The 17,227-nt window shown below is 43.2% G+C and overlaps 1 protein-coding gene across 1 annotated transcript in view; it reads right to left on the reverse strand.

Moving 5' to 3' along the window:
* Positions 1-1,370: 1,370 nt before the first annotated feature.
* Positions 1,371-17,227, reverse strand: part of LOC106604166 (protocadherin-11 X-linked) — a 228,462-nt gene continuing 212,605 nt past the window's right edge. The window contains exon 7 of the mRNA XM_014198585.3: positions 1,371-4,703. Coding sequence (XP_014054060.1) covers positions 4,258-4,703 — 446 coding nt within the window. The 3' untranslated portion in view covers positions 1,371-4,257. The remainder of the gene's footprint in view (positions 4,704-17,227) is intronic.

Below are 17,227 nucleotides of genomic sequence, written 5' to 3' on the forward strand. Positions count from 1 at the left end.
ACCCTCCAGGGAGAATGGTACCCTAAACATGTCCTGTTACTGTCTAACCCTGCAGGGAGAATGGTACCCTAAACATGTCCTGTTACTGTCTAACCCTGCAGGGAGAATGGTACCCTAAATATGTCCTGTTACCATCTAACCCTGCAGGGAGAATGGTACCCTAAACATGTCCTGTTACTGTCTAACCCTGCAGGGAGAATGGTACCCTAAACATGTCCTGTTACTGTCTAACCCTCCAGGGAGAATGGTACCCTAAACATGTCCTGTTACTGTCTAACCCTGCATGGAGAATGGTACCCTAAACATGTCCTGTTACTGTCTAACCCTGCAGGGAGAATGGTACCCTAAACATGTCCTGTTACTGTCTAACCCTCCAGGGAGAATGGTACCCTAAACATGTCCTGTTACCATCTAACCCTGCAGGGAGAATGGTACCCTAAACATGTCCTGTTACCATCTAACCCTGCAGGGAGAATGGTACCCTAAACATGTCCTGTTACTGTCTAACCCTCCAGGGAGAATGGTACCCTAAACATGTCCTGTTACTGTCTAACCCTGCAGGGAGAATGGTACCCTAAACATGTCCTGTTACTGTCTAACCCTCCAGGGAGAATGGTACCCTAAACATGTCCTGTTACTGTCTAACCCTCCAGGGAGAATGGTACCCTAAACATGTCCTGTTACCGTCTAACCCTGCAGGGAGAATGGTACCCTAAACATGTCCTGTTACTGTCTAACCCTGCAGGGAGAATGGTACCCTAAACATGTCCTGTTACTGTCTAACCCTGCAGGGAGAATGGTACCCTAAACATGTCCTGTTACTGTCTAACCCTGCAGGGAGAATGGTACCCTAAACATGTCCTGTTACCATCTAACCCTGCAGGGAGAATGGTACCCTAAACATGTCCTGTTACTGTCTAACCCTGCAGGGAGAATGGTACCCTAAACATGTCCTGTTACTGTCTAACCCTGCAGGGAGAATGGTACCCTAAACATGTCCTGTTACTGTCTAACCCTGCAGGGAGAATGGTACCCTAAACATGTCCTGTTACTGTCTAACCCTGCAGGGAGAATGGTACCCTAAACATGTCCTGTTACCATCTAACCCTCCAGGGAGAATGGTACCCTAAACATGTCCTGTTACCATCTAACCCTGCAGGGAGAATGGTACCCTAAACATGTCCTGTTACCATCTAACCCTGCAGGGAGAATGGTACCCTAAACATGTCCTGTTACTGTCTAACCCTGCAGGGAGAATGGTACCCTAAACATGTCCTGTTACCATCTAACCCTGCAGGGAGAATGGTACCCTAAACATGTCCTGTTACTGTCTAACCTTGCAGGGAGAATGGTACCCTAAACATGTCCTGTTACCATCTAACCCTGCAGGGAGAATGGTACCCTAAACATGTCCTGTTACTGTCTAACCCTGCAGGGAGAATGGTACCCTAAACATGTCCTGTTACTGTCTAACCCTGCAGGGAGAATGGTACCCTAAATATGTCTTGTTTCTTTCACAAGCCGCTAGAGGACACATTTCATTTAAATATGTTATCTGGTGATGGTCATGCAATGTTTGCCGAATCCGTGACAGTCAGTGGTTATCCAGAATGAACACCCGTGAAACTGTGGCCGTATGGTTAAATCAAAGACACAGTGGATAAAACGTAGGATAAATCATTAAAAAAATTGTTTATGTCAATATGTGAATATGGTAAATTTAGCCTTGAGTTTAAGGTGCTTGAATATGGATACAGAAACTCTCATTATGGTGGTTACTATCCTGACGAGATAGGGGCACAAATTAAAGCAAATAAAAAGCTATTTGCGTCCAGACTGTATATGTCTACACCTTTTCATTACCTGACTACTAGAAATACATTATGTTTCAGTGAGACTAGACAACTATTACAGAGCTGTCAACCACGGCTAATACTTACTGTGGAGATTACAGCTCAAAGTAATTAGACAATTGGGAGTTATTCTTAATTGTCTCCATAGCACTCATTTACAATGCGTACAATACATGTTATATTATATGAAAGGAAGATAATGAAGTGAAATAATGGTGGGAAAATAAAAAGGAAAGAAAGGTTATAGCTCCTTGCATGGAACCTCTGTCTGTGCTGTTCAAGGCTTCTTCTAAGGAGATAATGTAGAAAATGTGTAGGTTCTTATTACAACGGGAAAGATCATGTAGAAAATGGGTAGGTTCTTATTGGGTGGGTAAGACAATGTTGAAATTAGTAGTTTGTTATTACAGGGGAAAGATCATGTAGAAAATGAGTATGTTGTTATTAGGTGGGTAAGATAATGTAGCAAATGAGTATGTTGTTATTAGGTGGGTAGGATCATGGTGAAAGTGAGTAGGTTCCTATTAGGTGGGGAAGATAATGTAGAAAATTAGTAGGTTGTTATTAGGTGGGTAAAATAATGTTGAAAATTAGTAGTTTGTTATAACAGGGGAAAGATAATGTAGACAATGAGTAGGTGGTTATTACAGGGGAAGATCATGTTGAAAATGAGTAGGTTCCTATTAGGTGGGGAAGATAATGTAGAAATGAGTAGGTTTGCAATAGAGGGCAGGGAAAGGGGTGTCAAAGGCATCACAACTCACCATACAAGTAACATCTGAAGAGAAACAGTGTTGGGCATATCATGGGGGACGACCCTGTGCTGTGTGTTCATATAAAGTGTTAGCACATCACAGAGTGAAATTGTTTTTGTCCATTGAGTCGTAGGTATGTGTCTGCAGACGTCTGAACAAGACGGGATTTTATAAACATATTCAGGCAAGAGCAAAAAGTAACTTGGATCATCAGTTGGAGCTGGAGCTGAATGTCTCGCTGGATACACTAAGCAATATTTCACCAGAGATTGGGCATATACACCATTCACCTTGGGTTCACAAGCTATACTGTGTGTTTGCGTTTCGTTTATCGGTAAGTAAATTGTGTGTAGGAAGGTTCCGCTGAGCCGGTTCCAATACGCATATAGTGGTCAAAATTATTTTTGATTACTGATCAGCAAAAATATAAAATATCTACCAAACTTAAATTCTGACGTTTTATATATTTTGTTTCTGTTGTGGATCTACTTTGGTATAGGACTACCATTTATATAGTGGACATGGATTACATTTCAACACATATTTAGCTAGGTGTTTCTTCAAAGAAGTTTGTCTTTCATACATTTTATGATTACAGCCATTGTCAGATCCACTTCTGTGCAATATTGTGGAGACTGAGGAACAACATTGTGGAGACTGAGGAACAACATTGTGGAGACCGAGGAACAACATTGTGGAGACCAAGGAACAACATTGTGGAGACAGAGGAACAGTTTTGTCCCTTCCTCCACATCCCATGTTCACACACAAATCAGAAACCATCAAGATACATTAGACAATCTGGTTGGTGTTACTCTGTCCCCTTACAGCCCTTTACAGCTGATGTTAAATATACACCAAGATACTTTAGACAATCTGGTTGGTGTTACTCTGTCCCCTTACAGCCCTTTACAGCTGATGTTAAATATACACCAAGATACTTTAGACAAACTGGCTGGTGTTACTCTGTCCCGTTACAGCCCCTTACAGCTGATGTTAAATATACACCAAGATACTTTAGACAAACTGGCTGGTCTTACTCTGTCCCCTTACAGCCCTTTACAGCTGATGTTAAATATACACCAAGATACTTTAGACAATCTGGTTGGTGTTACTCTGTCCCCTTACAGCCCTTTACAGCTGATGTTAAATATACACCAAGATACTTTAGACAATCTGGTTGGTGTTACTCTGTCCCCTTACAGCCCTTTACAGCTGATGTTAAATATACACCAAGATACTTTAGACAAACTGGCTGGTGTTACTCTGTCCCCTTACAGCCCTTTACAGCTGATGTTAAATATACACCAAGATACTTTAGACAATCTGGTTGGTGTTACTCTGTCCCCTTACAGCCCTTTACAGCTGATGTTAAATATACACCAAGATACTTTAGACAAACTGGCTGGTGTTACTCTGTCCCGTTACAGCCCCTTACAGCTGATGTTAAATATACACCAAGATACTTTAGACAAACTGGCTGGTGTTACTCTGTCCCCTTACAGCCCCTTACAGCTGATGTTAAATATACACCAAGATACTTTAGACAAACTGGTTGGTGTTACTCTGTCCCGTTACAGCCCCTTACAGCTGATATTAAATATACATCAAGATACATTAGACAAACTGGTTGGTGTTACTCTGGTCCCTTACAGCTGATGCTCATGTAAGAAGGCAGAGGATCCTCCGTTGGCTGGGGTCTGCTGGCCTGACGAAGATGAGGAAAAGCTGGCCAGAGGGATGACCTTGATGGGGTCAGACTCCTTACTCTTGCTGCTGCAGTGTCTTTCCAGAGTGTTGTAGAACTGCGGCCGGTTCATCCCTTTAGCCAGATCGTCTTTGGGCACAGACCTGCCCAGGGTATGGCACTGACGTCCATCCGCCTTGGCTCCTCTGGCCCATGGGGAGCTCTGCTGGTGCTGGAAGCCAAAGGAGGGCAGGGTAGGCAGGGTACCTGTGTTGGACGGAGACTGGAACTGGGTCACCAGGGAGGGGGGCATCCAGCAGCTGTCGGAGTGGCCCAGGATCAGACATTCCTGGGTGCACGTCTCCGAGGCTTCCGCCAGGGCCTTGGCCAGGTTCACCTCCACTATGGCTGCAGCACAAAGACATTAAACAAAAGAGCATAAAATATCAAAAAGACAAGAAGAGAATGATAACCTGTTAAATGTTTATCTGAAGGTGACCTGTAAATGTTAACCTGTTAGATGTCTATCTGAAGGTGACCTGTAAATGTTAACCTGTTAGATGTCTATCTGAAGGTGACCTGTAAATGTTAACCTGTTAGAAGTATATCTGAAGGTGACCTGTAAATGTCAACCTGTTATAGAAATGAAAGGCAGTAATACATGTTTGAATCATCCCATAAGGAGAAAAACAGCAGCATTTCATTTCCATTGGTGCTCCATTGGTTCCCTGTGTTAACCTACAATAGACAATGAATTCCCAGTAGATTATTTAAAGTTGGGAATAACTGTCTCTGGTGTTGGTGTCTGAGATTGACTTTACTGTATTCAATATTTAATGAACATCCTGTTAGCAGTTGACGTTATTCTTCAATAACACAGACCCCAAAGCAAATCAGGGGGAGAAAAATAGGTTTATTCAAAGATAACAAATCATAGTTGTTATGCTGGGAAGTAGATGGTTGATGTTCATTCTTCCCTGTCCTCAGTGATTCTCCACAGAACAAAGTGATAGGATGTCATTTATAAACCCCAACCCTAGCCTTTGGTTGACCAATTACAATTCCTTGCAATAAAACTTGGCCAATGGCCAAATAACAAATATCCTGTTTCAGGCTCAATGTATAGACCATTCGAACCAACAAAGACTTGCCACATGTAGCTATGAGTCCAGGACTGAAACCCCATACAGAGATTCTAAACAGATGTTGAACTGAAAAACAACTATTTCCATTGATCGTTAATTCCCTGTTCCCTCCCTTGACCTCTAGTCCTCTGCATTGTATGTTATCTTTAAATATTTGTTACAATCCCAAAGCATTTTTTTTTTAAATCACTGTCACCACGGCACACCTTGCATTCTGTGATCAATTCGACATTCGATAAATCTGGTCAGTTACAATAACTCAAACATGTGAACATCACAAAATCACATGAATCCACACTTCTTAGGACTTTTGTTAGGATTATTGTTAGCATATTTGGGGTGCAAGGTACAATGAGTATAGTTATGAGTGATAGAGTTTATTTACATTTGGGGAGGGAGAAAGCAGAGAGGGAGAAAGCAGGGAGGGAGAAGGAGGGAGGGAGAAAGCAGGGAGGGGGAAAGCAGGGAGGGCGAATGCAGGGGGGGAGAAAGCAGGGAGGGAGAAAGCAGGGAGGGAGAATGCAGGGGGGGAGAAAGCAGGGAGGGAGAAAGCAGGGAGGGAGAAAGCAGGGAGGGAGAAAGCAGGGAGGGAGAAAGCAAGGCACTCCAACTATCTTATCTCATTATGCTCGAGCTGACATCACATGTGAAATGAGTCCAGGAAGAGAAAGAGGCCTCAACATTGAGCCCCAGCAATAAAACCTGTCAACTCTGGTAATTAGAATGTAAAACAGTATGCAACACAGCAAACAGCAGCCCACGCGTGGTCTTATGGTTCTGAGACACTCAGAGGAAAAGAGGAGAGGTCCTTGCTATAACATCACATCAAGTCCTCCAGGTCTCGGCTTCAAGCTGTCTCATAGAAATCGTTTTGCATATAGGCATAAGTAACAATGTTATAAATAATTGAATGGTCCTAGGTCTATGTCTATGGCTTTGAGATCTCACATTACATGTTGAGCATGCTCTGTTTAATTAAATTCCCTAGTCAGCTCAAAATTTTAAACAATGATTTTCTCAATAGAGAAGTTATTGTATTACTGTTCCATTCCAATTATAAAATCAAACTTTCGAGGGGTGATTACTGATATCCAACGAAAACTCCCAAATCCTATTTGTTTGCAATACTTAATTGCATTCTTTAAATGAGGAGCTATATATTAATTTATTGAATATCACAAAAGCATGCCCAAAGTAAACTGCCTGCTACTCAGGCCCAGAAGCTAGGATATGCATATACTTAGTAGATTTGGATAGAAAAAACTCTGACGTTTCTAAAACTGTTAGAATAATGTCTGTGAGTATAACAGAACTTATTTGGCAGGCGAAACTCCGAGCACAATCCATCCAGGGAAAAAAATGTTTGAGGCCATTGTGTTTAACAATTGTTTTCTATGGGAAGCCCTATTTATGACGAACCTGGTTGCAGTTCCTATGGCTTCCACTAGATGTCAACAGTCTTTAGAAATTGGTTGATGTTTTTCTTTTGAGAAATGAAGAAGTAGTGCTATTCATTGTAAGTGTCACTCCAGGTGGACTCTACTGTTTTGGTGCGCGTGAACTGGAACGTGCTTCACGCTGTTTTTATCCGGTATTAGAAACAGTTTATTCCGTCAAAAATTGTATCGATTTTTTACGTTTTAGGTTACCTGAGGTTGGATTAGGAACATTGTTTGAAATGTTTGGACCAAGTTTACAGGTAACTTATTAAATACTTTGTAGGCATGTTGGGCAAGTTGAAACCGGTGTATTTCTGAATCAAAGCGCCAAATAAATGGACATTTTTGGGACATAAAGAAGGACATCATCGAACGAAAGGACCATTTGTGATGTTTCTGGGACATTTTGGAGTGCCAACAGAAGGAGATCTTCAAAGGTAAGGCATTAATTATATCGCTGTTTCTGACTTTTGTGGCGCACCTGTCTGGTTGAAATATGATTTTCATGTGTTTGTATGTGGGGCGCTGTCCTCAGATAATCGCATGGTCTGCTTTCGCCATAAAGCCTTTTTGAAATCTGACACAGCGGCTGGATTAACCTGTTGGGGAAAGGGGGCAGTATTTGCACAGCCGGATAAAAAAACGTACCCGATTTAATCTGGTTACTACTCCTGCCCAGTAACTCGAATATGCATATAATTGTTTCATTTGGATAGAAAACACCCTAAAGTTTCTAAAACTGTTTGAATGGTGTCTGTGAGTATAACAGAACTCATTTGGCAGGCCAAAACCTGAGAAGATTCCAAACAGGAAGCGCCCTCTCTGACCATTTCTTGGCCTTCTTTGACATCTCTATCCTAAACAAAGGATCTCTGCTGTAACGTGACATTTTCTAACGCTCCCATAGGCTCTCAGAAGGTGCCAGAACGTTGAATGATGACTTTGCAGGCCATGGCTGAAAAACAGTAGCGCATTTGGTAAGTGGTCGATCTGAGAACAATGAGACGGGTGTGCGCATGCACGAGACGACTCCATGTTTACATTTTCAGTCTTTGAACGAAAACAATGACTCCCGGTCGGAATATTATCGCTATTTTACGAGAAAAATCGCATAAAAATTGATTTTAAACAGCGTTTGACATGCTTCGAAGTACGGTAATGGAATATTTTGCAATTTTTTGTCACGAAACGCGCCGGACGCGTCACCCTTCGTTACCCTTCGGATAGTGTCTTGAACGCACGAACAAAACGCCGCTATTTGGATATAACTATGGATTATTTGGAACCAAACCAACATTTGTTGTTTAAGTAGAAGTCCTGGGAGTGCATTCTGACGCAAAGATAATCCAATTTTTCTTATAGTAAATCTGAGTTTGGTTAGTACCAAACTTGGTGGGTGTCAAAATAGCTAGCCGTGATGGCTAGCTAGAATATTGCAAAATGTGCTTTCACCGAAAAGCTATTTTAAAATCGGACACCGCGATTGCATAAAGGAGTTCTGTATCTATAATTCTTAAAATAATTGTTATGTTTTTTGTGAACGTTTATCGTGAGTAATTTAGTAAATTCACCGGAAGTGTTCGGTGGGAATGCTAGTCACATGCTAGTCACATGCTAATGTAAAAAGCTGGTTTTTGATATAAATATGAACTTGATTGAACAAAACATGCATGTATTGTATAACATAATGTCCTAGGAGTGTCATCTGATGAAGATCATCAAAGGTTAGTGCTGCATTTAGCTGTGGTTTTGGTTTTTGTGACATTATATGCTAGCTTGAAAAATGGGTATCTGATTATTTCTGGCTGGGTACTCTGCTGACATAATCTAATGTTTTGTTTTCGTTGTAAAGCCTTTTTTGAAATCGGACACTGTGGTTAGATTAATGAGAGTCTTGTCTTTAAAATGGTGTAAAATAGTCATATGTTTGAGAAATTGAAGTAATAGCATTTCTAAAGTATTTGAATATCGCGCCACGGGATTCCACTGGCTGTTGACTAGGGTGGGACGCAAACGTCCCACCTAGCCCAGAGAGGTTAACAAGAAGTTAAGCTTTATTTTGATGTATTACACATATATTTTCGTGAATGTTGAATATTGATCATCCTGTAGTTTGAATTTGGCGCGCTGCCATTTCACTGGATGTTGTCAAATCGATCCCGTTAAAGGGATTGGCGCGTGAAGGGTTCCATAAGATGTTTTAAAGGCAATGTTCCTGTGTTAGGGGAGGGAGAAGGAATTCACGGTAAACGTTGCGTACGTCGGCTCAATCGGAAACTACCTTTACATTTCTAACGCAAGATATGTAACGCTTCATCAATCCAGATTGAATAGAGCCCTAAACCTCTCAATAATGGCCTGCTCAGCCTCCCAGCCTCTGAGTCTGAGTGAATACATCTCCTGAGCAGTAAATGTGTCACCTTTCAGAGGGTCACTAACTTCATTAAGGGGAAAAAAAATGATTCAGCTCACTGAACAAGCACAATCAGGCCAAGTCCTTACTATATTTCCTGAATCAATCATTTGATAGCAGCTTTTTTCTGTTGTAGTTGTCTTTGCCAAGGAATTGTTCTTTTTTCCTGAAGGGAAAAACAACGTTAATAATAGGACCTATTATTCAGCAAACACACACACGTACACACACGTACACACACGTACACACACGTACACACACGTACACACGTACACACACGTACACACACACACACACACACACACACACACACACACACACACACACACACACACACACACACACACACACACACGTACACACACGTACACGTACACACATACACACACGTACACACACACACGTACATACACACACACACACGTACACGTACACACACACACACACACGTACACGTACACACATACACACACACACACACACGTACACACACACACACACACACACACACACACACACACACACACACACACACACACACACACACACACACACACACACACACACACACACACACGACAAAGCCTTGATACATTTGCAAGGAACACTAGTGCATCCCCTCAAAACATAAGTGATCAGTTCAAAGAAAGGGGAACTTCACATAATACGGGGGAAAGGTATTTGTTGCGGCATTGCTTTCCCTGGGTGAAGTCACAGGGAGAGTTGTCATTGCTGCTGTGACAACAGCCAGAGGAGCGTTGCTATGTCTGTTTGTGACATTTCACATTAAACAGCTCAAAGGGGATGCAGTCTATCAGTTTCCACTCCACAGGGACCAGGGCTATGACCTGAAAGGCACCCTATTCCCTTTATAGTGCACTACTTTTATAACAGTAGGTGGTGCCTCAGTAGGTGGTGCCTCAGTAGGTGGTGCCTCAGTAGGGCTCCGGTCAAAAGCAGTGAACTATGTAGGGAATATGGTTCCATTTTGGTCAATGGGTGATCTGGTTAGTGGGTGATCTGGTCAGTGGGTGCTCTGGTTAGTGGGTGATCTGGTTAGTGGGTGCTCTGGTTAGTGGGTGATCTGGTCAGTGGGTGATCTGGTTAGTGGGTGATCTGGTCAGTGGGTGATCTGGTTAGTGGGTGATCTGGTCAGTGGGTGATCTGGTTAGTGGGTGATCTGGTTAGTGGGTGATCTGGTTAGTGGGTGATCTGGTTAGTGGGTGATCTGGTCAGTGGGTGCTCTGGTTAGTGGGTGATCTGGTCAATGGGTGATCTGGTCAATGGGTGATCTGGTCAGTGGGTGATCTGGTTAGTGGGTGATCTGGTTAGTGGGTGATCTGGTCAGTGGGTGATCTGGTCAGTGGGTGCTCTGGTTAGTGGGTGATCTGGTCAGTGGGTGATCTGGTTAGTGGGTGATCTGGTCAGTGGGTGATCTGGTCAGTGGGTGATCTGGTCAGTGGGTGATCTGGTCAGTGGGTGATCTGGTCAGTGGGTGCTCTGGTTAGTGGGTGATCTGGTCAGTGGGTGATCTGGTCAGTGGGTGATCTGGTCAGTGGGTGATCTGGTCAGTGGGTGATCTGGTTAGTGGGTGATCTTGTGCCTTCAGACACAACTAACATGTACGTGTTTGTGTTCATCTCACCTTTGTACATAGAGTGTGCCCGAAACTGTTGTGACGCTACAGACAGAATTTGGCAGATCAGTTGAACCGACTGCAGACGAGTCCCAAAACGCTTTCGGGGTGTCAAAAGGAGAACACCAAACGTGTACGTTGAGAGTCTTATCTTTCGATAGTGGGGATCGTAGTAGTTTGTAATTTGTTAAAACCGTTCGAACACTACAGTCGATTTTTTTTTTGACAAGACCAATTGTCGGGATGTCTCATGGTCTGAAAAACACAGTTTCTAGCTCTGTCACCTTTCTCCACAGATAACTCTAGATTAAACTGACAGATTTTTATGAGAAATGTTTTATTATGCTAATTTGATTTTTGCTGGTCGGGGCCATCAACCTTAGGGGGTTGAATCTGATAATAAGAAACCTTTCCCAAACAAATACAAGGATGTTTACCACCATACCTGGTTTAAATCTGGAACAAGTTCACTATTAAGACCTGAACAAATACAAGGATGTTTACCACCATACCACCATAGCTAGGCTACCTGGGGTGGCAGATAGCCTAGTGGTTAGAGTGTTGCACTAGTAACTAAAAGGTTGCAAGATCAAATCCCAGAGCTGACAAGGAAAAAAATAAAAATCTGTTGTCCTGAACAAGGCCTTTAACCCATTGTTCCTAGGCTGTCATTGAAAATAAGAATCTGGTCTTTACTGACTTGCCAAGTTAAATAAACAACATCTGCAACAGGTTCACTATTAAGACCTGCAGCCAAAATAAATAAGAGAAACAGAGAAATAATGCAGTTTGTAATTACCTAGACTTTATCATCTTCTATTGCCTCAACACTCCAAACGTACATCAGGATAGGCAAATGGATGGCCATTAGTAATAATGGGACTGTTTAACCCCATAGGCGCTAGACAAAAGGGACCGATGCAATTTTTTCCCACTACGGACAAGCATAATCATTTTGTGTAAGAAGACCATTTGACACCAGAATCAGAGAAAAAATATCCACATATGAAATCCTCCCTGCATGTGTTTCATTTCCTCAGCACTCTCTCAACATTCATATTTCATCTGATGAGTGATTGATAGTTTCAGAGATGGGATGCATATGATTTCATGATATATTTATGGAATTACAAACTTAAAAGACAGACAGGCGTATCCCATGTTTCCCATGGAATGTAAACAGGCAGGGTAATAAGTGAAATGCCACGGTAAAAACCATCACAGCAGCCGTCTGTATGGAAACCATTACATATCCCATTCGGCGGTGTATATCTAGCCAAACCATTTCCAGAGCCTTCAGAGTTGGTTACTATGGAGATTAAATTACCCCAGTTATTTGCAGCTAACACAATTTTATTTAGTTTTTCTTTACTTTTATCAGAAGATAAGGAAGGGTATAATCTCGGAGAAGGCAATAAAGGGTGACAAGCGCTGTCATTGTCACCTGCGACAAGGGCATGAGCAGTGGGCGAGAGAGAGTCAATATGAAATTGTGAGGCGATGAAAAGGGCTTTATGCATTGGAAAGATGTAGGGCTTTGCTGATGTGTGTCTGGGAGGTCAACGTGGCTGTGTAGGAGGTTTGGCTGATGTATCAGGGAGGTCAACGTGGCTGTGTAGGAGGTTTGGCTGATGTATCAGGGAGGTCAACATGGCTGTGTAGGAGGTTTGGCTGATGTATCAGGGAGGTCAACATGGCTGTGTAGGAGGTTGGGCTGATGTATCAGGGAGGTCAACATGGCTGTGTAGGAGGTTTTGGCTGATGTATCAGGGAGGTCAACGTGGCTGTGTAGGAGGTTTGGCTGATGTGTGTCTGGGAGGTCAACATGGCTGTGTAGGAGGTTTGGCTGATGTATCAGGGAGGTCAACATGGCTGTGTAGGAGGTTGGGCTGATGTATCAGGGAGGTCAACGTGGCTGTGTAGGAGGTTTGGCTGATGTATCAGGGAGGTCAACGTGGCTGTGTAGGAGGTTTGGCTGATGTATCAGGGAGGTCAACATGGCTGTGTAGGAGGTTTGGCTGATGTATCAGGGAGGTCAACATGGCTGTGTAGGAGGTTTGGCTGATGTATCAGGGAGGTCAACATGGCTGTGTAGGAGGTTTGGCTGATGTATCAGGGAGGTCAATGTGGCTGTGTAGGAGGTTTGGCTGACGTGTGTCTGGGAGGTCAACATGGCTGTGTAGGAGGTTTGGCTGATGTGTGTCCGGGAGGTCAACGTGGCTGTGTAGGAGGTTTGGCTGATGTGTGTCTGGGAGGTCAACATGGCTGTGTAGGAGGTTTGGCTGATGTATCAGGGAGGTCAACATGGCTGTGTAGGAGGTTGGGCTGATGTATCAGGGAGGTCAACGTGGCTGTGTAGGAGGTTGGGCTGATGTATCAGGGAGGTCAACATGGCTGTGTAGGAGGTTTTGGCTGATGTATCAGGGAGGTCAACGTGGCTGTGTAGGAGGTTTGGCTGATGTGTGTCTGGGAGGTCAACATGGCTGTGTAGGAGGTTTGGCTGATGTATCAGGGAGGTCAACATGGCTGTGTAGGAGGTTGGGCTGATGTATCAGGGAGGTCAACGTGGCTGTGTAGGAGGTTGGGCTGATGTATCAGGGAGGTCAATGTGGCTGTGTAGGAGGTTTGGCTGATGTATCAGGGAGGTCAATGTGGCTGTGTAGGAGGTTTGGCTGATGTATCAGGGAGGTCAATGTGGCTGTGTAGGAGGTTTGGCTGATGTATCAGGGAGGTCAATGTGGCTGTGTAGGAGGTTGAGCTGATGTATCAGGGAGGTCAATGTGGCTGTGTAGGAGGTTTGGCTGATGTATCAGGGAGGTCAATGTGGCTGTGTAGGAGGTTTGGCTGATGTATCAGGGAGGTCAATGTGGCTGTGTAGGAGGTTTGGCTGATGTATCAGGGAGGTCAATGTGGCTGTGTAGGAGGTTTGGCTGATGTATCAGGGAGGTCAATGTGGCTGTGTAGGAGGTTGGGCTGATGTATCAGGGAGGTCAATGTGGCTGTGTAGGAGGTTGGGCTGATGTATCAGGGAGGTCAATGTGGCTGTGTAGGAGGTTTGGCTGATGTATCAGGGAGTACAATGTGGCTGTGTAGGAGGTTTGGCTGATGTATCAGGGAGGTCAATGTGGCTGTGTAGGAGGTTTGGCTGATGTATCAGGGAGGTCAATGTGGCTGTGTAGGAGGTTTGGCTGATGTATCAGGGAGGTCAATGTGGCTGTGTAGGAGGTTGGGCTGATGTATCAGGGAGGTCAATGTGGCTGTGTAGGAGGTTGGGCTGATGTATCAGGGAGGTCAACGTGGCTGTGTAGGAGGTTGGGCTGATGTATCAGGGAGGTCAATGTGGCTGTGTAGGAGGTTTGGCTGATGTATCAGGGAGGTCAATGTGGCTGTGTAGGAGGTTTGGCTGATGTATCAGGGAGGTCAATGTGGCTGTGTAGGAGGTTGGGCTGATGTATCAGGGAGGTCAATGTGGCTGTGTAGGAGGTTGGGCTGATGTATCAGGGAGGTCAATGTGGCTGTGTAGGAGGTTGGGCTGATGTATCAGGGATGTCAATGTGGCTGTGTAGGAGGTTTGGCTGATGTATCAGGGAGGTCAATGTGGCTGTGTAGGACAGATTGGACATGATGATTGTCAGAGCAGTAGTGTTATAGTATTTGAAGTAGAGGAATTAGGGTAACATTGTGAAATATCTTCAATAATGTTATTAATGGTGTTTATCACAGTTACTTTGTTATGGATTTCACCGGCCCAGCTCTCATAGAGAAGACTGCATTGGTGAGGATGGCATTGTCCTTTTTCTTTGTCTTTCTACTTTTCAACAGGAGGTAACGAATGGGCTCCTTAAAACAGACAATGCGTCTGAGATAAGGAGGAAAAAGGTCATTCATATATACTCCAGGCTAATTTCATTTGATGCATTCACCAAGGTTCATCGTCACACAATGGCCAGTCCCTGAGCTGAGTACGTATTTATCAGCACTTCAGGGACCCATACTGTTCCACTCCTGCAATCCATCTACCCCAGTCTGCTCCCATCTCTCCCCCTCTCCTGTTCTCTCTCGTATTTGACCCATTGTAACTGAGAGTAATTGCAGGTAGAAAACAACATCTAATGATTGCTTTATCTGGGAGTTGAGAACAGAAAAGTCACAGAGAGGTACTTCCAACAAAGGACAATGTCTGTTTTTTTTGACACACAATTTCAGACAACAAAGAATATTATTGACTGGGTTGAGATTAGAACACCCAAACAAATAACAAAGGAACAAAGATAGGACAAAGTGCACGGAGAAAGAAAGGATTACCCAGAACACCCCGTGTCAAACACTTGTTTCGCTCTTTTTGTTAGTGTTGATTAAATACATGTTGCTAGATTGAAGAGACAGCTTTTTTTTTTCTCTCGACATAAACACCCCCCTCGGACAATATATAGACTTAATTGAATATAAATGCAGTAGTCTATCATCCAGCCATGCTGTTCAACTACCCTCTCCTTTTACTTTCTCAGTCTGACCGCATGCAAATGTGCAAAAAGTTATACCTACTGCTCTGCTCTGTAAGCTAGGATTTCTGTCAACAAAAAAATAACCAACAATTAGTCAGCCATGGGCTAATCTTTTTTTATTACATCCACAATTTACTTTCCAAGCCCCGACGGCATACATTCGTGGAAAAGGCATACTACTCCGCAGTTATTCTTTCTTTCTGAAAGTATGACAGCATAATAAAAGGCCTACTACTCTATAACAACAATAATGGGGCCAAGCCGTTTTTATTCTATCCGTGGTGACCCTTGACTTTTGTATGTTTCGTCTGCGTTGTCGTGGTGACGGTACTGATTGATCTCCTTCGTTACGTGAGATGACCTTGAGGACTGACGGATGGACGGTGATCATGGGGGGGGGGGCTGTCAGCATCAACACAATCAGTGCTGACCAAACACACACACCTCCCCCAGTCCCAAAAACGCCCACCCTATTCCCTATATAGGGCACTATTTTTTTTCAACCATAGCCCCCCCCCCCCGTAAGGTATCCCATAGGGATATGGTCAAAAGTAGCGAGCTATGTAAGGCATAGGGTGGCGTTTAGGATGCAGGCACAGCATGGGACAAGCAGAACAATCAGCCCTAATCACCATAATGGCAGAGGTTGCTAGACTGGAGGAGGAGCGGTATTCCATCTCAGCCGCACATTTTTGATCTTGGCACAGAACAGCGATTTTATATATATATATATATACCCTATATATATATATTTTATTATGCTGTCATACCTACACAATATATATATATATATATATTTTATTATGCTGTCATACCTACACAATATATATATATATTGTGTAGGTGTGTAGCTACATAGAAGTAACTCATATATGCCTATTTATCGGGGGGGGGGGGAGCTAAACCTGTTCTTCCCTTAAAATTCATTGCAGCTAAGTAAATGTCTAAAATGTAGGCGACTGAAGATTTATGTAAAATGGAGAAGGTAGTAAACTTTTATAGAAAGTAGATGAAATAGTGTGGTGGAGTGAGATTTAACCTATAGATATTTTCTGAGGAGAGAAATGCATAGAAAATGCACTTGCTTACACTGACATACTATGGGCCTATAGAAGAGTAAATAGCCCAATGTGTCCACCTGGATGAGCAGTAGTTGTTGAACCATAGTAGTACCTATAGTATACTATAGTAAGGTTATTGTACGGCCAGTATATGATTCAAATGAAAAGAGGCCTTCACAAAGGACAGCAAACTAGCTACAAGCCGTGTGTTAGACATTCTATACATGTAACAAGCATTTATCACGCTGACCCATTGCCCCCAATTATTATGGAAAACAAGAATGAATAAAATAAACATTGAAGTGCTTCTCTGCTCTCTGAATAATCTGTACCTTCAATGCATTTCCAGAGAGAGGGGGGGCAAATAAACAATGTGCCACTGAATATGTTATATATTTTGCAGTCGTTAATGATGTGTTCCTTTTTTTCCCTTAGCCATACATTATTGTCATTGGCTCAGTGGTCAGGAAGATAGTAAGTGGATACAATGGCATCAACGGAGTCCATCTTTCAACTGTTAACTGGCAGGCAGGAAGCAAGATGCCAAACGCTGGTGTCATCATCTCAGTACATGAGTGATCTAAGACACTGTATAATCTTTAACACCACATCGCCACGGAGGGGATGGTAAAAGATAAGCAACCGTCTACTGCTGGGTTATTCATTTTGTGTTTCTGAAGTAAATCCATCTAAAGTAACGAGGCTTTCAATTTACCCTGACTTACATTCTCGA

The sequence above is a fragment of the Salmo salar genome, chromosome 05 (assembly GCF_965601325.2).
Source record: "Salmo salar chromosome 05, fSalSal1, whole genome shotgun sequence".
Taxonomy (NCBI): Eukaryota; Metazoa; Chordata; class Actinopteri; order Salmoniformes; family Salmonidae; genus Salmo; species Salmo salar.